Below are 26,363 nucleotides of genomic sequence, written 5' to 3'. Positions count from 1 at the left end.
CCGCGTCAGACTTTTCCTAACCAAACCATGTCTATGCTACATGTCTATGCCCCTCGTTTAGAAATAAGGTCCTCGATTTGTTTTGACTGGTCCTTCTGTTTGGAGCTAACTGGTTCTGCCTCATCAACGGCCATGCTGGTATTCTCTGTGCCTGCATGGTGGCCATCCAAACGATGAAAAAATATTGCCGTAAACGGTTTATTTTGCGACACCATGAAACAAATGATAGTGTATAATATGAAATTATAGATGTTTTAATTTTATCATCCGATATATTTCATCATATCGCACAGTCCTACTTTTAAGGCTTTTAAAAAGATCATCAGTTTATTTCGACATAATGAAGTTTAAATCTACCAATTTCACAGTTGTCCTACGGTTCAGGGAAGTACCACTTCCTACAGAAGCTGTTATTCCATCTTGGTTTTGGGCTAGATCTGGAAATAGAAAAAGGAAAATGCAACACATATGAAATCATTAACTTGCATAATAACTGACAACATGTGAGACTCAACTCTGAGTCCATCAGACTCCAGCAAGCAAATGTAATATTATTACACAGGTATTTTTCCAGAATGACATGGCATTCATTATGATTTGAGCAGATTTGAACTCAACCATATTGTGTGCTAACAAGGAGAAAAACATTTTTAAAAAGAGAAATTAAGCTCTTTCTTACCAGAAACATTCATGATGTCAAAGCTGTAGGAAACTGCGTTCATCTCTTCAAGTAGAGATACCTTGTCAGTTCTTGCAGTTCCCTCTAGGTCATCTGTTGTCTCTAAAAGGTTCTCATCCACTGGAGAACTTGAGACGTTGGGCCCAAAAGCGTCCATTACCAAGGCTTGCTCCTCTTCAGGTTCTTTGTTAGTGTCCTCCATGTTAAAGTTCATAGTCAAAACATTTTGGTCTTTGTCATCTTGGTTATCAAGTGGCGACAATATACTTTCATCTATACCACTATCACCAGGAAATCTGTCCTTGATCAATATTGCAGAGGCTTGGACTTCGATCTTCTCTGTGGAAACACTTTCTTCTTGGATCCCAAAAAACTCAAGATGAACTGAATCTTTAGAGGACTTTGGAGTACTTAATTTTTGTACCTCATCTTCTGTGCAAGGCTCAAACTGATCAGTGCTGAGCTCGTCACTGTTGTCTTTCTCAAAGTGGATATGAGATTTGTCTACTTCTTGGGTTTTGGGATTCTCTACTTGATCGTCAGGTACCACAGACTCATTTACAGATGAGTCAGTCTGCACTGAAGCTTCATCTGAATCAGGCAGTTCATCTGCTTTGGCTTTATTTTCGGTTATGAAGCTCTTCCACCAGGTTTTCATCAACTCGTTTATCACCTGACCTTCGCATTCCACCTGCACAAAGATTGTTCCTGTAGCTCTTGCTAGTTTTGTGACAGTCAACTGCAACAGTTTAACATCTATGAGTGCAGACAATTCAACCTTTGCTACACTTTCCCAATATCCACACAAAACATCAAAGCCTTCAAGCTCGCACAAAAATGCCTGTGGTGGAATCTTCAACAAGCAAGGTGGCATTTCTCTCACATCTGTTATGCTGACTCTAGTCTTGTTTCCATAGTCCAAAAAGAAAACAGAGAGCTCACCCTCATTTTTGTCAATGACCTCTGCACGATACCAAAACTCATCGTCTAAAAAGCGAGCAATACATAGACTTCCAGGAACAAGAGCATCTGGATCAATATGGTTCTGACCTGCTGAATTCTCAACTTCTGAGAGACCTAATAAGATCTCATCATGTTCTTCTGAACTAGCAGACTGACACCAGAAAGTCTGATCATCATTTATGACTGTGACATAGGCTTCCAATTTCTGCCCCTCAAAAAGGTCTTCCAGAAAGTTATGTGGGGAGCAGTGGCTCAGCACTGATCTCTCTGGCACTTCTCTGATATCAGATACCTGGGATGGCTCCTTCCTTTCCTTTACTTGCTCAAGTTTCTCTGAAGTGATTTCAGGATCTACAGTAGGCACTTTATACGTAACCTTCACACCATTGTCTTCAAGGTTAACTTCCCACACAGACCCAATTTTCCTGACAAACTGGCACTTGAACACTTTTTCTCCACTGCTAGAAATCTTTTCTTTGAAAGCAGACACCACATCTGGATCAACTACAACCTCTTCCCCAAGACCAGCAGCATCACTCAGCATACAGTGTGTGCTGTACATTGGCAGCTGCAAGAATTTCTCGTGGAGTCTGCCCATCTTGGAAAGTGGAGTCATGACTGTATTGCCAAAATCAACAAACTCAATGAGAGCCATTGCATCACTATGGAGTTCTCTTACAACTGCTCGGTACCATGAGGAATCATCTGCGAACTGTGCTTGAACAAGGTCACCTGGTAGCAATTCTTTGAGCCTGTTGGTTTCTGGAGTTGAATTGGGGTCATTGAGCTTTTCTACCAGGGAAAATATATGATCCTCATCCCTTACACAGTGCACATAGAAACTTAATGGGCTGTTGCAATGTGACATGTAGACATCTGCTACCATACCAGGTGTGACAGAATTTGAGGGCAAGTCTGAAAGTTTAGGAAGCTTTTCAGCATTACTTTCCTTTTGGGATTCTGTGCCATTTACTGTTGACTTGAGTTTCTTGGTATCTGTTGGAAGATCTGAAGATCTGACATTGCCACCAGCAGATGACTGCCTTTGCTGTGGAGGTGTGTACAACTCTAGTTGTGGACTCTTGATCCTTTGACCATTTTCATGAACTGACTTTGTTTTGTTCCAAAGTTTCATTTCATTAGATTTCCTGTCATCCCTTAAAGTAAAAGGAGGTTTTGAAGCAGAGAAACTGTTTTTCTTCAGGAATTGTGTGTCATCTTCCATTTTTGTGGTCCATTTTGTCGTCTTTTGCAAATAACTCGGTGAAGCCTCAAAAGCTCTCCGACCATGGCAAACAACCTGGCTTTCTGTGTGCATCTCAATCTGAAACTTTTTCTTGAGCTTTGAATTGATCTGAGTGTTTCCAAGATAGAGCTCAACTAGCACTTTCCCATCAGGTTCTCTGGCCACTACTAGCGCTCGGAATTTGCATTCTGTTGCAGTTGTCTCAAACCAGCTGTTCACCTCACTGGAAACATTCGCAGGGACATCAGAAAGACCACACACCACTGCTTGCACAGGTACAGACATGATGTCGTTTGCCTCTCTGGGAACTGGGAGCAAGTCAGATTTATCTACTTCAATAGTGTCCCCGTAATCCACAAAGTGAACCAGGAGTGCTGGCTTTGTGGCCTTGATCTGCCCTCTGTACCACTGCCCATCAGTATACCTTGCAAAGCACAGAGTTCCAAAGACTACTGGAAGCTTCACATTCTCAAGCTGACGACAAAAACTGCTCACTTTCATCTTGAGGTCATTAATCACATCAGCATTCTTTTCAAGCTGGCAGTAGAACTGATTGACATTGTTCACACATGTCACTGTGACCTCTTCCTCCATCCCAGTTTTGACACTGTGTGTTGAGTAGTAGTATGTATCCAGATGAAAAGATGGTCCCATAGCTTTTTTGGGAGGTGTACCTTTCATGACATTTACCATACTAGTGCAAATACTCTCAAATGGAGTTTCTAGATCCACAATGTTGAAAACAATCTTCTGCTCACTGCACATGACAGCATATATGGTGCATTTCAGAATCACAAAGTTGGAAGCAGCCGAGTCCACAAAGTTTTTAAACCTTTCTACTGCCTCTTCGCTCCACTCAGTTACAGCAGATGTAGGGTCATTGGGATTCCACAAACTGCATCGAAAAGCCTGACCATGCAGAGTAAGAAATTCTGGGCTGATTCTCCTCAGGTCTTGGAAGGAGACTGTCTCTGTCTGGCCATAGTCAACAAACAACACATCCACATGAGCAGTTTCATGTTTATGAATCGCAAGGGCCCTGTACCACAATCCGTTACCAGGGTGACGAGCAACACAAGCCGTTTCAACATTTGGCTGAAACTCACTGCCTGCATAGTGTGCCTGTATGTCATCCATGAGCAATTTCAAGAGTCCTGCATTATAAACTAGCTGGCACCAAAAGTCGCTTGGGCTCTCAATGAAGGACACATTGACATCAAGGACACTTCCGATAGGAAACATGTGTTCCTTAAAGGTAGCCATTCTTCCTTTTTTCTGGCTAAGGCCAACTATGTTTTGGACTTGGAGAGCCAATCCAGTGTTCTTATTCCCACATAGTGGGCTGGCAACTGGATATTGTGTGGGAGGCGTAATAGCAGGATGCATTGTGTCTTTGCACTGCCCTGGTTTGTCAGCCTTTTCAGCAAGACCAGAACTACACAACAGTGTACTGACTTGTTGTTCTCCCTCTGCTTTGGGATCTGTCAGATGGACAACATAGCCACTATCATATTTGGCCAGTACATGTACTTTTAGTTCTTTATCAGTTACTGCTTTTCTGAAAAAGGCAGAGGCACTCTGACTCCATCTCCCATCTTTAGGTCTGACACCAGCCAGAGTACATTTTAGTGCCAATCGTGGCAGCTTTTTGAACTCAGCAGGAAGTATCCTGAGGTTTCTCCTATTGACCACTTCTGTATTTCCATAATCAACAAAGAATACCTCGACCTGTGTCTCACCAACTTCAGTCACAGTTGCTCTGTAGAAATCACCATCTGCTGCTTTGACTGCACAGTAGAGTCCAACAGTTGGAATTCTAACAGATCCTTTATTCAGAGAATCTTTGTAGAGATGGTAGATAGTATCCATTAATTCATTCAACTGCTTTGTATAGTTTTGCGTTTGGATGTAAAACTCTGATGGGTTTGTTACATGCTGAACAACTGCCACATGTGAGGAGTTTAGCAGGAGAACTTCAGCAGGCACCCTCTCTGCAACTGCTTTCCCTTCTTTTTCTTCCACAACTTCTCCAGGAGTTAGCATCGTTCTTTCTTGCTGGGCTGGATGCGGTTGCCTGTGTGCTGTGTTGCGAATAGCATAATCTTCCAGTGTTTTTTCACAGTCCAGCAAACAGCCCTCTTTGGAACCAAACAAGATGTTCATGTTTGTATTGTCATCTCCATAAAGAGTGACATAGTGAACACCCTCTGAGATGCTTTGGTACTCAAATTTGGCAATCATCGTCTTGTACAGCAGGAGAGACTTGAGGTAGTCAATTTGGGTGGTTGTCCATCCTACCCCTTTGTCAATAGCTCCATGGAGAGAGCAGATGTAGGTGACAACTGGCATCCTAAAGAACTCTGCAGCCAGTGACCTTACATTCTCCACTTTAACAAACTCTTTGGTTCCACTGTCAACATTCAATACTTCCACCATGTTACTGGTTGGAAATACCTGCTGTAGAATAGAGCGGTACCATTTGCCATCACTTCCTCTTGCAGAACATGGAGACCCAATCATATCTGGGCCTATAATGCAATTGGGCATTCTCCCTTCGCAGCTCTGTGTAAGCTGATCTGACAGTTTCTTCAGTTCTTGAGAGAAGACCTTTAACTGGCAAAAAATCCTCTGTGGGTTTGTCACTTCTGTTACAACGACTGTCTCTACAGTTCCTCCCTGTAGCTCTGGGTACATGAACACCTCTTGCTTGCGCAGTTGTTCAACAGGTCCCACGGACAGCCGTTTGATCTCTGGAAAAACCTCAGCTCCACTATGGGGCTGCACTGACTTCAGGACAAAGTCCTGGAAGATGTTTGGGGATAGTTTCTTAGCAAATCCCATCTCATACATTTGTTTGGATATGCAAGGTATGTGTAGGAGGAATGTTCTGTTCAGGACTAGTACTTGCTGCACATGTGCTGAAACACACTTCCCAGTTAGAGATTTCAGAAATTCAAGCGCCATTGGGGACCATTTGTTCTCAAGTGACAGTGGTAGCACATTAGCTAGCACACAAAACTCCACTTCAGGAGGCAGTTGGAAATGCTCCTTTTTACTCCATGCAAGCCTACTTGTGTTGGCACGGCATGTTGTTCCTTTGTCAATGAGGAACACTGTGTATTTCGAGCCATTACTTGAGACTATGCGAGCCCTATACCAAATACTCTCAATCTGAACCAAGCACTGGTCACCAGGTTTTCCTTCCAGTTCTTGCAAAGAGTCCCCAGGGGACTGGATGTCTTTGGCTAGACGTTCATACTCTGCAGTCTTCTCCAGGCTAAATTTTCCCCAGAATTCCACAAGTACACAATAGGGATGCACATGGACCCTGGATATGAGAACAGTTACATCTGATCCTCGTGTAGGGAGTCCTAAGATTGACGACATTTTGGCAGTTTTATCAAATCTAGCTACCCATGATTTGTCACCTCTCAACACCGCTGCATGAGGATCTGGATCTTATCTGGAAAACACAAGAGCGCGCACACACACACACACACACACACTAAATGTAACAACCAGTGGTATAAATTTGACGTTGCCTCATTTGAGTTATCACATTCACAAGATTCTTAGAAAACTTGACCTCTGACCTTGAGATTTGCCACTGAGATTTGAACTTCTCCAAGATTTTTAGCAGATACATACATGGTATGAGTTTCAGAATCCTGAAACTGAATTCAGAAGCCCCATTCTTGAGTTACTGCATTCACAAACTTGTGTCCACGGCGTGGTTATATCACCTACCCCTAATTTATGTAGTAGAGCAGCAGTTCCCAACCTTTTTTGCCCCATGAACGGTTTAATGTCCGATAATATTTTCACGGACGGGCCTTTAAGGTGTGGCGGATAAATAAAACAAAATAAAATTATACAACCAAGACAAAAACTCTGGTATTTTGTAAATATAATAATAAACGCAAATTCACTGTGTAATTTCATTAGCAGCGTCCTCCTAAAAGGCGCCAACAACATTAGGAGTAACATCCTCCTCTCTGCCCCTTAATGCTCTCTGGTCACTATAGTAATAGGTTAATAGGTTTTCCCTCAATCAAAGGAAACAAAACAAGAAACAAAACATCAATCAAAAAATTGCTCTTTTTTATTCGGGCTACTTAAATTTATTTTGGGCTACCAAAAACTGAAGAGCCCCTGCCCGAAGGGCTACCAGGGATTTTGAAATTTTGCGAGCCCTGGAACAGGCTTTTCCCCGCAGCACGCTGTGAAATAAATACTTACCAAGAAAACGGCGGCCGTTACAACTTATGTCTAAAAATGTATAGTTTCATACATCAGTTAAAACACTCTACTCCAGCTACATGACGCCCAGCTGGAAACACTTCACGCAAGTCGAGCTCCCCGAGATTCACAGAATTTACAGAAAATGTTAAATTTTTGTGATTTATATCGTTATCGGGACGATAGATGTCTTATATCTAGATGGCACCAGCAGTATGCACGGCGACACGTCCGTCAACTCTGCTAGCTTTGCTTTGGCTTTCGCTAGCCTTATCCTTCTCTATTTTATCCCAAAATGCCCTCGCTCTGCGTGTGTACAATCGCCAGTTACTCTTAGAAATCAAAGCATCGTATACCCTGGCTCTTAAGCAAACTGAGACAGGAGATAGAATAGAATAGCCTTTATTGTCATTGTACAGAGTACAACGAAATTGGAGATGATTATGGGCCTCCACCACTTTTTGAGCCCTGTATCCCGGTTTATCTGTGCCAACACACATACACCACTTCCTGGAAGAAGCGCCCGAGGAAACGGGGAAAGTGGGCTGGTACACTCATCAAAGTCCGAGCTCTTCTCCGTGCTTCTCGTGGAACTACTGGACCAGCAGAGTGCGTCTTTAGATGGATCCTGCCTGTTGTCCCTGGAGCTCCCACGACACTTGATCCCCCGCTCTCAGCTTTTTATTTCCCTGAGTGGCCTGGGACCCGTGGATGCGGCGTGGACCACGGAAATCTTCGCACACTTAACCGAGCTGGAACATCTGATGTTAGGATCTACACACTCCAAATGGCTTTACTAAATGTAAGATCATTAGCAAACAAGACGTTTGAATTAAATGACTTCCTAAAGTCACAACAGTTGGACTTTCTGAGTCTGTAGCTTTTTCGGGGCTGGTCCCTCCTAATTTCTCATTCTTCAGCCTCCCTCGGTCCTCTGGTAGGGGGGGAGGCTTAGCCACTGTGTTCAACGCTCGATTTCATTGCCATCAAACATTACAGCACGACTCATTTTCTAGTTTTGAACTCCAGCTGTTTGAGTTACACCTGAATTCTGCTGCGCCTTTACTGTGTGCCCTCATATATCGCCCTCCCAAGTTTAACAAGGATTTTATCAAAGAGTTTTCAGGTTTTATGGCTGGAATCGTTCTTAAATTTGACAGTTTTTTAATCCTTGGTGATTGTAACATCTATGTCTGCTGTGACTAAACTTTTGGTCAAGGACTTTTTAAATATTATTGACTCTTAACTTGACCCAGTGGGTTACTGGTCCCACGTAGGGCTGGGCGATATGACCCAAAATTCATATCTCGATATTTTTTAGCTGGATGGCGATATAAGATATATATCTCGATATTTTTTTTAAGCCATAAAGTAAGAACAAAAAGAGTTCTTAGTCAAAGCTGTGTCCCAGATGTCACACAGGCACTTTTATTAACATACAGCGCAGATGTACATGAAAAATTACTCAAAATTAAATTATGAGCATTCATTAAATAATAATGCTCCATAAATAAAAGAAAACAATGTTGTTTTTGTGCTAAACAAAGAGCTCACAATTGTGCAGTCAAAATGTAAACTAAAAGACGCTGAGCGTAATAACAAAGACAGACAGATTTCACAGCTGCTCTGTTCCCAAGTTCTACTGCATGACTGACAGCCTGGAGTTTGAAATCCGCTTCATAACCACGTCTCTTACAGGTGCTATTTATGGTCCTTATACACACACACAATACGGTAATACTACGTTGAAGCACAGTACGTATCACTCCGCGAAGCTCCTCAGTAGCCGTAATGCGCCGACAATCTATCAAGCAGTGCAGCTCCGTAACTTACCAAAGTCGAACTAAAACATTTTTGACAGACTGCTGAGCGCCGTGTACCACATAAAATCGGTTCGCGGCCATCAAGCACAACCAGAATTCATACATAAGGCGCGCTATCAACTTTTGAGAGAATGAAAGGATTTTAGGGTTAGCGCGGTTAGCTCGTTAGCGCGGTTAGCATGGTTAGCTCGTTAACACGTTGACGCCGTCCAGCCCCACGCATGGGAGTCCCATTGACTCCCATTATAATCACATATTTTCGATATACTGTAATCCTGACATGTGATAATTTTTTTCTCGTGAATATCTAATGGATCTAAGCCTCAGCCTTCAAAATAAAGGAAAAATATGTTTTGGATCCAATGAGCACAATATTAGGTACAGCACCACCATAGACATTTTCAGTGGTTTTGAATGCAGGACATGGTTATCTTATTATGCAAAATACATGACAATAAAACAGCTGACCACCATAAAATAGTCTCGATGTAGTGGAGCTGATATAAGAGAGTGGTGTGAATGTGATTGAGAATATATTTATAATATATATTATGGGTCCCCCCCCCCCAAAAAAAAAAAAAAAATAATAAAAAATAAACAGGGGTCTTTATGACAATAAAGCTATAAAAACATAAAAAATATTAAGAAAATTATGAAAAACTTTATATCAGTGGATAGGTCTGAAGTTGTTTAAACAAGCTGTAGTTCAGCCTCTTCTTAAAAAAACAAAACCTGGACCCAACTGTTCTGTCCAACTACAGGCCTATCTCAAAGCTTCCTTTTCTATCTAAAGTCTTGGAGAAAGTGGTCTACCTACAGTTGCAGGCACACCTTGATTTTAATATGATCTCTGAAAAATTTCAATCTGGTTTTAAATCACTACATAGCACTGAGACGGCACTTTTAAGGATTTTTAACGATATTCTTTTAACTCTGGACTCTGGCAGCCCTGCTGCCCTTTTATTGTTGGACTTGCCAGCAGCTTTTGACACGGTCGACCGTGACATCCTGTTATCACGGCTAGAATTTCATGCTGGCCTAAAAGGATCTGCCCTACAGTGGTTTCGTTCCTATTTGTCAGAAAGGTTTTTTTTATGTCAATATGGGCCCCCACAACTCCAAAATAGCCCCTCTTAAATACGGTGTACCTCAAGGCTCTATTTTGGGTCCTGCCCTGTTCGCACTCTATTTGTTGCCATTGGGCTCCATCTTCTCACGGTACAGCATTTCATTTCATTGTTTTGCTGATGATTTGCAGATTTATCTACCTTTAAAAGCAGGGTCAGACCATCCGCAGCTCTTATTACGCTGCCTTGATGATGTCAAACAGTGGTTGTCATTAAATTTTTTAAAGCTAAATGAAAATAAAACTGAGGTTGTCATTTTTGGCAACTTTAATCGTATCGACAGCACTCTGGGCACCCTTTCCTCGTATTGTAAAACATGTAAGAAACCTCGGTGTCTACATTGATGGTTCTTTTAAATTGAATAAGCAGGTGAGTGCAGTAGTTCAGTCCTGTTTTTTTCAGTTAAGACAGCTAGCCAAGGTAAAGCCATACCTTCCAGCTAACATCTTTGAGCGTGTTATTCACCTTTTTCTTACTTGCAGATTGGACTACTGCAATTCATTGTATTATGGTCTGGATCAGGCCACCATCCATCGTCTTCAGATGGTTCAAAATGCTGCTGCTCGCCTGCTAACTGGTACCAAACGGAGAGAGCATATAACCTCAGTTTTAGCTTCTTTACACTGGCTTCCTGTCTCCTACAGGATCCAATTTAAACTTCTACTTTTTGTTTTTAAGTCACTTAATGCCCGAGTCCCTCCTTACCTGTCTGAGCTCCTCTCTGCCTATGCTCCAGGAAAAACCACAAGGTCTAGCTCAAAACTAATGTTGTCCATCCCACGGACTAACCTCAAATCCTGTGGTGATAGATCCTTCTCTGTGGCAGGTCCCAGACTTTGGAATAGTCTCCCCTTAAATATTAGATCTGCACAAATACTTGACAGGGCTCTAGACTAACTTTTTGCCATGGGCGTACCGGTACGCCTAACTTTAAAAAGTTAGGCGTACCGGCACAAAAGTTAGGCGCACACAAATTTTCTAATAATTTATATATTATAATGTGTTTTTCTGGATACACTGTGCATTTTCAGCATTCAAAGATTGATGACACCGTGTCAGAGCACTGGCTATGAATTTCAGAAGGATCAGGCCTTAACTTAACAGAAAAGTTAGCAATAGTTCCTTTCCTATTACAGCTACATCCACTTCTGTCGTGCCTAGGCTGCTCACTAGGGCTGGGTATCATCACCGATTTCTATAATCCATTCGATTCCGGTTTTCAAAGTCCCAATTCGATTCAACTTAGCCTCAAACAGTTAGAAATATTATAATTCTGATCATTTATCAGCAGTGGCGTGCCCAGCGGGGTGGCCTGGGGGGGCACAAGCCACCCCCCCAACCAGACTGGCCACCCCAGGTGCCACCCCAAAGGCAAAACAATAAAATTCAATCAAATATCAAATGTACGATTATGTTTTCACGGTGAAGCTCAGATATCCGATTGTAAGTGAATGCAGCATCGGCTTCTGCGCTATGTGCATCACGTTAGCAAAGGTAGGAGAGCCAAGCGCGAAAGACGGCACTGCAGGAAACAATTTTTCGGTGAAAGAAAATGAGGACAGAATAAATATCCCGGTAAGTAATATTAAGTTTGAGTTTAGTAAACTTCGGTGAAATTAGAATACCAAGGAAAAAAATAACACTTAAAGAATTATTGCAGCCGTCGAATATTTCAGACAGTATGCTACTGAGGGCAGCTAACATAAGAGTTATGAGTTATAAGATATAATCTAAGTCGTAACATTGCTGTATGGAGCTGCAGATTTGGTTGCAGGTTAACATCGCTGGACTGGCCATCGGGCATACCGGGCATCTGCCCGGTGACTTATTTTTTATTTTTTTTGTAATGGCATGAACAATGAGAGGTGGTGGATTGGCCAGATGCAGGTCGATGTGTAAAAATAACTCAGTTGTTGGTTGGTGGCTATCGCAGAGCTTCCACAGAGGCCAGCAGGTGGATGAGGGAAGGGGAGGCAGTAGGAGAGCCCCGAGGCAGCCACCAGTCCGAGTGTCAGGTGAACTGAACTTCAGGTAAGAAGTTATGAGCTGCAGTCTCTCTGGGTCAGATATAAACCACGTTTAGGTGGAGTTTATTTTCGTTGTGCTGACTTTTTACCCTCAGTTGCAATAACTCATACTGCGTTCTAGCCAGTTTGACGGAGTTTTTATACAGCTGGGTGGGTGCTATGATGTTACTGATAGTGAACTTTATTTTATTCATAAGGTTAGTTAGTAGAGTTGCCAACGGCTCCTTAAAAAAATGGAATGGTCCGTCATTCAGAGAAAATATTACACGTTTCGTATTGAGCTGAGAAGAGACGCAGTTTGTCCCGGACTTTCGCTATAATGAAAAAAAGACACAAAGCTGGAGTTATTCTGTCGTAACGCTGCACAGCTGCCTCTTCTTCTCTCATTCTCTCCCCCTGCCTCTCCTGTTTCTACTTCAATCATGAAACTGATCAATGATCAGCTGATCGGCTTTTCTCTCTTGTTTGTTTATCGCCCACTTTGCGCCAGAAAGAGGAAACCAGCGGATGTCGCGCTAAACAACAGCAGCACGTTTAAGCTTGATCAGCTGTTGTTAGAATTTATTTAATATTAATTTCTAGTATCAGCTGATGTTTGCTGGAGCCACAGCTGTAAAGCTGCTGGTCATTATGTCGGTTTGGATATGTGGTGAGAGGGAAACATGAAGATGAAACCAGGAGATGTCCTTACTGAATCATCAGAGCTGTGATGGAGAAACAGGTTTACCTTTTAGGTGACATGAATGAGTTGAAGTTATGAACTGTTTCTGAGAGACAAATAACACCAGGATCCTTTTTTAGGTAGCTGACAGCTGGTAACTGTGCAGGGGTGGATCTAGCAAAGTGTTGCCAGGGGGCCAGGTAGGGCATTAACAGGGAAAGGTGGGGCACAAAGAAATACTTTTCTTTCTTATTTTCATTTAAAATATCTAGCTTTTATTAAATAATTATCTAAATCTTACAACCAAAGTTTTTATCTGACGTAAAATGTATAGAAATCATACATATACCAACAAGACTGTACATCACTGTCACAACAGCATTTGTTTTCATTCAAAGTCTTTATGGCTTTAATACCTGGTGGGCCGGTCTGTAGTCAAAATGCCCAATTTTCTGTCCCAGTCCAGCCCTGCAGGTTAATACTGGCAGTGTCACCATGCCAGCTGACTGGATTTCATCATCAGCCAGTGTTGTTCTTTATCAATATTACCACAGTTTACCATAAGGCAGCATAGAAAGTATTTACTTGCTTTCAGGTTTTATTCAAATGTTAGTCTTTTCAGTTGTTTCCCCACTTTTTTCCTGTTTCAAAATCAAACACCAGTTTGTGAGAAGATTATCTTCTTTTTTTAATAGGCAGATAAAGTTTTACATTGGAATTTGTCAATTGTTTGTTACAAATGTTCGTATTTTAATATTAAAAAATGTTTTTGCCCAAAACATATGTGCACTACATGGCAGTAAAAATACTATGCAAATATTGCTGTCCTTGAATGCTGAGTAAACACTGACAAAACACTGATTGTACAGTGGGGCAAAAAAGTATTTAGTCAGCCACCGATTGTGCAAGTTCCCCCACCTAAAATGATGACAGAGGTCAGTAATTTGCACCAGAGGTACACGTCAACTGTGAGAGACAGAATGTGAAAAAAAAATCCATGAATCCACATGGTAGGATCTGTAAAGAATTTATTCGTAAATTAGGGTGGAAAATAAGTATTTGGTCAATAACAAAAATACAACTCAATACTTTGTAACATAACCTTTGTTGGCAATAACAGAGGTCAAACGTTTACTATAGGTCTTTACCAGGTTTGCGCACACAGTAGCTGGTATTTTGGCCCATTCCTCCATGCAGATCTTCTCGAGAGCAGTGATGTTTTGGGGCTGTCGCCGAGCAACACGGACTTTCAACTCCCGCCACAGATTTTCTATGGGGTTGAGGTCTGGAGACTGGCTAGGCCACTCCAGGACTTTCAAATGCTTCTTACGGAGCCACTCCTTTGTTGCCCGGGCGGTGTGTTTTGGATCATTGTCATGTTGGAAGACCCAGCCTCGTTTCATCTTCAAAGTTCTCACTGATGGAAGGAGGTTTTGGCTCAAAATCTCACGATACGTGGCCCCATTCATTCTGTCCTTAACACGGATCAGTCGTCCTGTCCCCTTGGCAGAAAAACAGCCCCATAGCATGATGTTTCCACCCCCATGCTTCACAGTAGGTATGGTGTTCTTGGGATGCAACTCAGTATTCTTCTTCCTCCAAACACGACGAGTTGAGTTTATACCAAAAAGTTCTACTTTGGTTTCATCTGACCACATGACATTCTCCCAATCCTCTGCTGTATCATCCATGTGCTCTCTGGCAAACTTCAGACGGGCCTGGACATGCACTGGCTTCAGCAGCGGAACACGTCTGGCACTGCGGGATTTGATTCCCTGCCGTTGTAGTGTGTTACTGATGGTGACCTTTGTTACTTTGGTCCCAGCTCTCTGCAGGTCATTCACCAGGTCCCCCCGTGTGGTTCTGGGATCTTTGCTCACCGTTCTCATGATCATTTTGACCCCACGGGATGAGATCTTGCGTGGAGCCCCAGATCGAGGGAGATTATCAGTGGTCTTGTATGTCTTCCATTTTCTGGTGATTGCTCCCACAGTTGATTTTTTCACACCAAGCTGCTTGCCTATTGTAGATTCACTCTTCCCAGTCTGGTGCAGGTCTACAATACTTTTCCTGGTGTCCTTCGAAAGCTCTTTGGTCTTGGCCATGGCGGAGTTTGGAGTCTGACTGTTTGAGGCTGTGGACAGGTGTCTTTTATACAGATGATGAGTTCAAACAGGTGCCATTCATACAGGTAACGAGTGGGGGACAGAAAAGCTTCTTACAGAAGACGTTACAGGTCTGTGAGAGCCAGAGATTTTCCTTGTTTGAGGTGACCAAATACTTATTTTCCACCCTAATTTAGGAATAAATTCTTTACAAATCCTACCATGTGAATTCATGGATTTTTTTTTTCACATTCTGTCTCTCACAGTTGAAGTGTACCTCTGGTGCAAATTACTGACCTCTGTCATCATTTTAAGCGGGGGAACTTGCACAATCGGTGGCTGACTAAATACTTTTTTGCCCCACTGTATCTCTTGTACTTTATCAACGCAGTATCTAAAAACTTTGCACCGTAGTGGTTAAAATCTTATTCTAATAAGAGTTAAAAGTGCATTCGGTTATTAGGTTTATAGGATTATTGAATTATGGTTAACGGTTGGTAGAATTTTTTTTAAACATTATCTGCCAATTACATCTGCCACCCTTCTCCAAATCTGTGCCCCTACCTGGCCCCCCCCAACAAAAATTTTCTAGACACGCCACTGTTTATCAGTACTGACTTCATCAGAATTGTGAACATCACAGCAGATGCCTTTGTGTGAAAGTAACTGAGAATACAACACAGAAAAACATGAAGGAGATTTTCCTGGTCTGGCTTTTTATAGCAGATAACCTTAAAAATATTCTACAATGTTCTGCATATAAAGCTTAAATTTCTTCAGTATTGAACAACAGAAAAAAAATAGGCTTTCTTGTCCGAGGTCATTTAAGTGAAAAAAAGAAAAGAAAAAGACAGCAGCCGACAGCGCTGTAAACAACGGTAGACTGGTGGGTAATAAGCGAATGAATAATACAGAAAACAGAGATTGGAGACGGGAAACTGTTCTTGAAGTACAGAGAGAGAGAGCTAGCTGTGCATGAAGTGTGATTTTAATAGTCGTGGAAGCAAAACAGCAAAATTCATGACGACATTGATCAAATGTGAAGCGCAGTTTGCTGCTTCTTTTGCTGCTGGCTCTGTGAATTTTGGCTGGAGAGAGAAAAACCTGCAGCTCAGAATCAGCGCAAAAAGACGTAATCACAGCGAACAGTTGGTCGCACAGGTGCAACCAATTTTTTTTTTTTTTTTTTTTTTTTTTTTTTTAGTCGCACCACTGAAAAATTTGGTCGCACTCTAGAGCCCTGCTTGAGCAATTTAAATCTTTACTAAAGACACATTTCTATGCCCTGGCTTTTAACACACTATGACCCAAGCATTTTGGTCTTATTTGAATTAGTTTAGTTATTGTTTTAATTCTTTTACTGTCCTTTTGTTTTTTTATTGTTATTATTGTATTACATTGTTGCTTTTTAATACCATTTTCATATTGTTAAGCACTTTGTGCAGCATCGGCTGTTTGAAATGTGCTATATAAATAAATTTGACCTTGACCTTATATCGGGATATGAGATTTGGTCATATCGCACAGCCCTATTATAATTATTTATAAAGTATTTTTTACAAACTCTAACATTAGGTAACCGATGGATTTTCCAGTTTGAGTGCAGCTGGTCAAACAGCCAAAGAATATTCTCAGTTTCTTAAAACCATTTTGCAGCCAGTGACAGCACAAAAGTGAACACTTAAACTGACTTTTAGTGTCGTTGTTTTCCTTAGCGATTCAGTCACTAGTTAGCTAACATAAACTAATGTAATTCTATTAGCCTCAACCAACCACATGAGGTCACATTCCATACTGACGGAAGATGGCGCAAAACATAAGACTTTAAGCACTTGTACTTGTACTTATGTTAGTTTTTGAAAGCAAAGCTTAATGATGTAAATTAAGCTTTACGTGTAGAGTTTCAAGCCCCATTTGAGTAGCGTTTATGTAAAAATACAGTAGTCGTGTCCAAATTCATGGGCTGCATCCTCCCGAGGACCCGGCCTTCGCAGTCTACGTGGGCCAGGTCCTCAGAAGGTCGGGTAGGCCGGAAGTAAACAGCTGTGAAATTGGACGGTCTAGCCTTCTGAGTAGCGTCACCGCTGTCTCGGTGGAGTTTAATAAACTCGGCTGTCTGCTCCTTGCTATCTAAAATATAACAGGACACTGGCGTAAATTCTCGACCATCTCACACTTCTGTTTAATCAGTTTTCTGTTTGACGTTTATTCAGCTGTGTGAAAACCAAGGAGGAACCCACCAGGGGGATTAATAAAGTTTAATTTATCTTATCTAATCTAATAACTTTAATCTCAGCCAAACCGATTTACTCGCGAACAAATAAAACACTGAAAAAAGCCAGACAATAACATTTTTAGGTTGTCTAAGTGACTTATATATTACGTTTAACCTGAGTAGCGAAAGTCGGTGATCTGAAAATGATGTGCCGGGAGTTGTGTCGTTCTCAGCGGCTCTAGTGACCCTCAAGCTCTCGGCTAGCTATCGAGCTGGTGGGTAACAGACGTCTCCGAAAACGTCGGCGCACTTTTGCAAATATGCGATGTCTTGATAACCTGAGCAGATATTTGAAGTTTACACACCCACATTCTCGCCTGAAAATATGTTAAAAGTTTATTTTGTGACCCAGAAAGATTAAAAAGAGTAATTTTAAAACTTAGTAGCGGCCGCCATTGCCGGAAACTGGAGTTTGGCTGGGCCGCGCTATGAATTCTGGGATATGGTGGGCCACGAAGGACACACCCAACCCATCCTTCAAATTCGAGGAAAAGGGCGCATTTGCCGGCTGCATTCGGAGGAGTCTACGAATTTGGACAGCCTTCGGCACGTCGCTGTGACGTAATCGGTCTACAAATGCGGCCTCAGGAGGATGCAGCCCATGAATTTGGACACGACTGCTCCTTACCAACCACCAAGGAACGTATGAGCGCCAATCTCAAAGAAAACCGTTAGTAATACCTGTAAAAACTCTCAATGATGCAGTAGAAAAAAAACTGCGGTCGTATTATAAGCACATTTATCTTGGTAGCTACTGTAATTACATTCGTTTGTGTGACCCGCAAAGACCCGTATGGGCTCAAAATGTGGTCATAAATATTTTGTACTTGTAAATCGGTTTTGTACTTGTAAATCAGGATTTGTATGTGTAAAAAAATTTGTGCGTGCGTAAAAAAGATTTGTATGTGTAAAAAAAAAAAAATTGTGTGTGCGTAAAAAAGATTTGTATGTGTAAAAAAGATTTGTGCGTGAGTATAAAAGATTTGCAGGGGTTCTTTTGGCTAAAAAAAACCCCTGCAAGTTACAAGTACGAATTTTGACCCTATTTTTCTTCCTTTCATCTGATTGGTCAATGTCATGTCAATCACAAATGTAACAATCCAATCAGAGAAAGACATCTTACAGTGAGTTGAAACAATAATTTGTTATTTATTCTTGCATATACAATTTTTCTCATTCGTATTGTGTCACTTTGTATGTCACTCACAATTTCCATCACCTCTTCCCATTCGCTGAGCCCCTGCACGGTTCGGCTTTGGTATGCCACCCCAATATTTTTAGTGGCTCCCATGGCCACCCCTATGAAAAAAATCCAGGGGGCCCTAGATCTCTAGTTGAGGATAGCGCACAGCCAGCAGGCCACAGCCAGCAGGCCACAGCCAGGCTCCACCATCAGCCAGCAGGCCACAGCCAGGCTCCACCATCAGCCAGCAGGCCACAGCCAGGCTCCACCATCAGCCAGCAGGCCACAGCCAGGCTCCACCATCAGCCAGCAGGCCACAGCCAGGCTCCACCATCAGCCAGCAGGCCACAGCCAGGCTCCACCATCAGCCAGCAGGCCACAGCCAGGCTCCACCATCAGCCAGCAGGCCACAGCCAGGCTCCACCATCAGCCAGCAGGCCACAGCCAGGCTCCACCATCAGCCAGCAGGCCACAGCCAGGCTCCACCATCAGCCAGCAGGCCACAGCCAGGCTCCACCATCAGCCAGTAGGCCACAGCCAGGCTCCACCATCAGCCAGTAGGCCACAGCCAGGCTCCACCATCAGCCAGCAGGCCACATCCAGCAGACCCAGCCAGGCTCCACCATCAGCCAGCAGGCCACAGCCAGGCTCCACCATCGTGGTCATCAGCGGTATTAAAATCAAGCCGCGCTCGTACGCGCGCGTGGTGGCCGGGAACGTCGGGGAGCCCAGCGACGAGGAGACCCGCTCGGTAGAGCAACAGGTGGCGTCCTTCCTCCAAAGCAAGGGGATAGAGATGGACCTGGAGCACATAGAAGCATGTCACTCACTGCCCAGGAGGAGTGACAGACTGCCGGCCATCATTATGAGATTTGTCAATCGGAAGAACAAGGTCGCACTGCTGAAACAAGGACGCAAACTGAAAGGCACGGACGTTTTCATTAATGAGCATCTGACACGAAAAAACGCAGACATCGCGAGGAAGGCAAGGCAACTGAAGAAGAACGGTAAAATACAACATACATGGGTAACAAACTGTAAGATTTTCATTAAGCTAAACGGGACACCAGAAGAGGCAAAAGTACTGATAGTGAGGAACATGGAGGATCTGGACAAGTATAACTGACACCAATGTATCAATTACACCAGGAAATGACATGGACACGTTGAAATTAGTTCTTCAACAGAAAGTAATTGATCTAGATTGTGAATATAAGGAGCATAATATAATAGATCCAGAAATAGATTCTGAAAGTAACTTTCTCTCTTCTTTTGTTAAAAATTGTAATTATTTCACTCAGGAACAATATGAAAAAGAAATTAACCTAGACGGGAAGCTCTCATTAATTCACTTTAACAGCAGAAGTATGTACTCTAATTTTGATTTCATTAAGGACTATTTGCAACAATTTTCTCGCCCCTTTAGTGTTATAGCCATCACTGAAACTTGGTTCAATGTCGATAAAGGAATAGATTTTTGTTTGAATGGATATGATTTAAAATACATGAATAGATTAAATAAGGCGGGCGGCGGGGTTGCTATATATGTTCATAACTCTATAAAATATAATGTTGTAACAACTATGTCTATGGCTATTGATGGAATTTTGGAATGTTTGACTATTGAGATTATGAATGAAAAAAAAAGAAATGTTATAATAAGTTGTATATATCGGACACCCAGTTCAAGTATTGACACTTTTAATGAATGGATAGAAAAAACGTTGCTTCGGTGAACCAAAAATTACTATTTATCTGTGGTGATTTTAACATTGATTTGCTAAATCCAACAAGGTTAAAAGCCATTGATGACTTTACTGACACAATGTACAGCTTATCACTATATCCAACAATAACAAAGCCAAGCAGAATAACATCACATAGCGCCACTATTATTGACAACATTTTTACTAATGTCATGGATTTCCAAATTAATAGTGGTCTGCTTGTCTGTGATATAACTGACCACTTACCAGTTTTTACTTTGTGTGACTGTGATTTAAAAAAAATAGATACCAAGATCATGATAGCAAAGCGAACAATAAATGAAGAAGCAATTCATGCCTTCAATTTCGATTTAGCACAACAAGATTGGAGTTCGGTGTATGAAGAGTCAGATGTGGACAAGGCTTATGATAATTTTCTAGATATTTTTACTATGTGGTACAATAAACATTGTCCTGTAAACGAACACATGACAAAGAAAAAAAAGATAAAAAGTCCTTGGCTCACAAAAGGAATTATTAATGCTTGCAAAAAGAAAAACAATCTGTATAAACAGTTTATCAAAGTAAAAACAAAAGAAGTGGAACAAAGATATAAAGCATATAGAAATAAATTGACTGATATTATAAGAACGAGCAAACAACTTTATTATAGAAGAAGATTATATGAAAATAAAAACAATATAAAAGGAACTTGGGATGTGTTAAACAACTTAATTAAACAAGGATCTTCTGGAACATCATATCCTGAATATTTTACTGATGCAAATGGTGAAAATCACAACATGAGTAATATTGTCGATGGGTTCAATAAATTCTTCATAAATGTTGGCCCTGAACTAGCAGCGGACATCCCGTGTCATAAAAATGAAAATATCAGTAATATAAAATCAAATCCCTTTTCACTGTTCCTCTCAGCTACAAATGAGCAAGAAGTAATAAATATCACATTAAAATGTAAAAGTAAGTCTTCAATGGATTATCATGACATAAATATGTCTGTAGTTAAACAGGTTATTCTGAATATTGCTAGTCCCTTAACATATATCTGTAATTTATCATTTCAGTCCGGTTGTTTTCCAAAAAAAATGAAAATTGCGAAAGTAATACCACTATATAAAAGTAATGACAAACACAGTTTTACCAATTATAGGCCTATTTCTCTACTGCCTCAATTCTCAAAAATTCTAGAAAAACTTTTTAATTCAAGATTAGAAAAATTCCTTGAAAAACATCAAATAATAAATGTTGGTCAGTATGGTTTCAGAACGCAAAGAACCACTTCAATGGCGATAATTGAGGCAGTAGAAAAAATTACTGATACACTGGATAAAAATAAATATGCAGTTGGTATTTTTGTTGACCTCAAAAAGGCCTTTGACACAATCAATCACTCAATTTTACTGGATAAATTGGAAAGATATGGTATTCGAGGGAAAGCTGGTAACTGGTTAAAAAGTTACCTAACAGGTCGGGAACAATATGTTAGCATAGGGCATTACCATTCAGAGAAACTTGGTATTACATGTGGTGTTCCCCAAGGGTCAGTGTTGGGACCAAAACTTTTCAATGTATACATAAATGATATTTTTGATGTTTCTCAAGTACTTAAACTCATACTGTTCGCAGATGACACCAACATATTTTTCAGTAGCGATGATTATACTGATCTTGTAATGACTGTAAACAGGGAGCTAAAATTAATAAAAAAATGGATGGACATAAATAAATTATCATTAAATATAAATAAAACTAAAGCAATGTTTTTTGGTAATTTAAAATATAATATAGAATTACCAATTATCATTGAAGGTGTACCAATTGATAATGTGAGTGAAAACAAATTTTTGGGAGTTATAATTGATAACAAAATTTCATGGAAACCCCACGTCAGACACATAAAAACCAAAATTTCTAGAAGCCTCGCAGTTTTGAACAAAGTGAAACAATTCCTTGATAAAGATGCACTTCGTACTCTGTACTGTACCCTGGTTCTTCCATATCTTACATATTGTGTGGAAGTGTGGGGAAATACATATAAAAATACAACTAATCCATTAGTCACAGTACAGAAACGAGCACTGCGTATTATTCACAAGGCTGGTTATCTAGATCATACTCACAAATTCTTTCTTCAGGCAAAGTTACTTAAATTCCAGGATCTGGTTAATTACAATACATCCATAATTTTGTATAAAGCTTTTACTAAACTTTTACCGGCAAATTTACAAACTAGATTTGAAATTCGAGAAAAGGTTTATAATGTGAGAGGCTTTGGAGAATTCAAATTACCCAGAACTCGAACAACCCGTAAAGGCTTTTGTGTGTCTGCATGTGGTGTGAAAATCTGGAACAGTCTGAGTTTACAATTGAAACAATGCAAAAATATTCATAGATTTAAATTTCTCTACAAACAGTTGGTCTGGTCACAGTATACTCAATGATGGGTTTTAGTGTGCTCTGTAATGTCTGTCCTCTTACCATTGCTGGTATGGATTCCAAAATAAAAAATAAAGTGTGCATATGTATGTACATATATGTACTTGTGTGTGTAGATATATATGTATGTATATGTATGTGTGTTTGTTACTTGTAGTTATTACTGCCTGTTACCTGTGGTAATGCAATTTATAATTTATATATTCTGTATTCAGTTATGAAGGCTCTAATTGTTGGTTGCGAGCTGCCGCTTAGATGCTTGTATCTGCCCGGGGCTGTTGATGGGTCTGTATGCAATGATGGGCGTAGCTGCGGGAAGTTTATTGTTTTTTTTTGTTGATGAGTGAGTATAGGGGTGGGATTTAATAAGTTTTCTTCGTCCCACTCCTTTTTCAGGCAAGTTTTGTTTTTTGTTTTGTGTATTTTATGTTCAATATAGGTATTTGTTGTGCCTGAAAATGAATAAATAAATGAATGAAATTAAATGAAATGAAAGAGAACAGATGGGTTTGGCCGTCGGAAGGCCGCTTTTTTTGAACTGCAGGTCTTTGAAGGAAATAAATGCCCTTTTACATGCCAACCCAGCGTTTTCCTTCATCACCACAAAGGAAAACAGTCTGTGGTTGTCCGAGTTTGGTGATTTTTGTGTCACAGGTCTACGTGTTTAATATAGGGACTACCACAGCCTTTTCAACAGTGCTGCGGAACGCAGGGTGGGGGCGGGCAGTGTTTTGTAAATGACAGTCTTCATTACAAAGCTTTCTTCGTTATGAATTAGCATACATGTTTTTACATTTGAAGAACTAGCAAAAAAAAAAAACTCTTGTAGAGGACAAAGTCAGAGATAGAAACGACAAGGAGCAGGTGCATCTAGTACAGGTAGAGCTGCTGCAAAAACCCACAGAGCCCAGCAGCCAGCGCAACAAATTCTGGATCCTTTGCTTTTAGTTAGCAGTTAGCATTAGCAGCACATCCTGCTCTGATGTGAAAGGACTTTTATGCTGCGCACTGTGACTCACAGCAATGGTCCCAGGTCAGCCCTGACTTTGTGTTAAACTAATCCTAAAGTAATAACGGTATTTCTAACCACTGATATACCACAACTTTTTCCTTTCAACAGCTACTGAAAGTTAGGGGACCTAGCTGCTATTGGATATTTATATAGAGATCCTCCAGCTTCAAACTGTATTACCCTTCAAGGACCTGCAGTTCAAAAAAAAGCGCCCCTCCGACAGCCAAACCCATCTCTGCTCTCTGATTGGATTGTTACATTTGTGATTGACATGACATTGGCCAATCAGATGAAAGGAAGAAAAATAGGGTCAAAATTCGTACTTGTAACTTGCAGGGTTTTTTTGGACACACAAGTCCACACACAAATCTTTTTTACGCACGCACAAATTCTTTTTACACATACGAAACTGATTTACAAGTACAAAATATTTATGACTACATTTTGAGCCCGTAGACCCGCTCTGCAGAGAACTTCACAGGCATACATTAAATTACTGGGTTGCAGTGATGATAAGTAAATGTGTCTAACAGTGGGGTCAAGTAAAGCCTCAACCGTCTAAATAGCAGGAACTTTTTCTTCTTTTTTTTCCACGACAAGATTTAACTTCGAAATTTTAAATATACTTTTCAATTATTTTAAATATTTTAAACGAGGCGAAAAACGGGACACATGTTATCACAGAAATGTTTGACATCATCTTGAAAATTAGCACTATTAGCACAACCCTATCGTTTAGTTATTGTCTTTTCTGACAGTCCAGTCTAGTGTCAGAAAACAACATTATTCCAAACCTTTCATGTTAAGAACTTATTTTAATGCTAACTAATTACCTATTATCACACGTTACTTCAATAACGCAAAAGCTAGCATCATATCAGGTACTAAGTTAATAGGCGAGGGCTCATTATGATGATTGTCCCTCAGTTTAAAAGCACACAGAATTATAGTAGCGAACCATGCAGGATTTAGTACATAACTTACCGTTTTTACACCTTGAAATCCTGCCGAGTGTTCTGGAAGTACCGTCGACGTTAGCTCCTTGAAGACCTGCCACCGTTAGCCTAGCCAAAAAGAAAAAAAACCGCCCGTAGCCCCAGCGGCGCTAAACTTCTCCTCACCTAAACTTTGCAGATTTAACCCAGTGAGCTAAATGTTAGTCCAGGCTCGGTGTTTTTATCGTTTCGTGTAATTTGTCTACCACTTTTAAAGACTGATTTTCGTGGTAACAAAATAATCGAACTCGACGACCGATTACCGTTAACACGTCCAACTCCCAACCACGCGCGTGCCCAAAGTCGTTTCCCTCCTCCCCACCTCCCACCCGGAACTGTTATTCGCGCTTTTTTTTCTTTTTCCTTTTTTGTCCCGTGCTCATATTAGTATATGGTGCAATATAAAATGAAATAAAATTCCACAATTAGATTTATTAGATTTTTTAAAATTAATTTGTTAATGACCCATCTGTCACGTTTTTTTAAAAGTTATCTGAAAAGCATTCAGTTAAAGTAGGAACACTCACTAGAGAGGTCACACTTCTCCCATAAATAAAAATAACAATATTTAAAATACAACTTTAATGTATACTTTCTAAACTATAAAACGTACCAAGAAATGAATTTTCTATGAATTAGTTGTGACTCATATTTGTCTTGAACCTGTCTTAAAGAATTCAAACTATTATATTCTCTTAGAAGAGTTAGAAGAGCACTTTACTCTCAGATTACTGTTTACCTGTTTGTTTGGGGGGGGGGGGGGGGGGTTGTTTTGGTTTTTTTTAAGTTACCAAAAGTAGAATCAGAGAAAGAGCCTAAACTATTTATTAGTTATGCTGCTGGTTTCCGTCCATAGAACTGGTTTTGGTTCCTTTCCTGTAAAGGCTGTTCTTCCTTGCTACTGTCACCAAGTTTTTGTTCATAGTGCATCAACATATCACAGGGTTCTCTTTGTAGGCTATTGTAAGGTTTTGCCATACAATATTTAAAAAACAGCTAAAAACTCATCTTTTTAAACTTGCCTTTGGTTGATTTATGTTTTTATGTTTTAGCTTTTCTGTGAAGCACTTTGTGATTTTTATCTTGAAAGGTGCTATACAAATAAAATTTTACTTACTTAATATTGTTCACTTGCCAATTGTTGTTGTTAACAGGTGCAAAAATAAAACAGGTTGTACCAATGCTGTAACCAAGCACTCTGACAGTATAAATAGTTTGGGTGAGGTTAGATATATATGAGGTGTGTATATATATATATATATATATATATATATATATATATATATATATATAAGGAACAGACATGAGGTATTTGTTAGGGGTAAAACTGGCCAAAACACACAGAGCAGAAATACACCCACTTAGCTTTAGTTTAATTTTAATGGCAATAAATATTTATTTTGAAAGTAAAATATTTGCTTTAGCAACTTTTATATATAAAAATATTAACGTATGCAGTTATTGTCTGTTTATCAATTAAAAAGACCATTTGAATCATCTTGCCAGCTGACCTGACCTTACAGTAAGAAATGCGCAGACCGCAAAATACCTTGTACTTTTTGAAAACTGCACATGCTCAGGAAACTATAATGTGTAAAAACAAAATCCTGCTATTTCCTCAGAATTGATATGAGCTGGAACTTTCCATAAGAAAAAAATATTTTCAAGAACTCACAATGAGAAAATAAGACAAAAATAGGGTGGTGAGAAATGCATTTTCTATGAATTAGCTGTGACTCATATTTGTCTTGAAGTAAATAAATGCCAAAAGAAAGAAAGCTTAATTATGTTTAAGAGCTCCTGTTTTTGCAGAAGTGGGTGGAGGAAAGAGGAAAGGTTGCCTCAGGAGTTATTTCACCAGAATC

At 40.4% G+C, this 26,363-nt stretch overlaps 1 protein-coding gene across 3 annotated transcripts in view; it reads right to left on the bottom strand.

Annotated features, from left to right (window-relative positions):
• Window positions 1-24,805, bottom strand: part of tdrd6a (tudor domain containing 6a) — a 32,862-nt gene extending 8,057 nt beyond the window's left edge. For all 3 annotated transcript variants that reach the window (XR_014907565.1, XM_085381970.1, XM_085381971.1), the window contains exons 1-3: window positions 24,488-24,805; window positions 680-6,351; window positions 358-437 (exon numbers count right to left, since the gene is read on the bottom strand). Coding sequence is in view for 2 of the 3 variants with exons in the window: in XM_085381970.1 (XP_085238096.1) it covers window positions 358-437; window positions 680-6,275 (5,676 nt within the window). In the remaining variant the exon portion in view is untranslated. The remainder of the gene's footprint in view (window positions 1-357; window positions 438-679; window positions 6,352-24,487) is intronic.
• Window positions 24,806-26,363: the final 1,558 nt, after the last annotated feature.

This window comes from Rhamphochromis longiceps, linkage group LG15, assembly GCF_057381845.1.
Source record: "Rhamphochromis longiceps isolate RC_006_pf linkage group LG15, R_longiceps_female_GT1.1, whole genome shotgun sequence".
In the NCBI taxonomy this organism is placed as follows: domain Eukaryota; kingdom Metazoa; phylum Chordata; class Actinopteri; order Cichliformes; family Cichlidae; genus Rhamphochromis; species Rhamphochromis longiceps.
The sequence above is the reverse complement of the archived record's forward strand: the minus strand, read 5'-3'. Positions and strand labels throughout refer to the sequence as shown.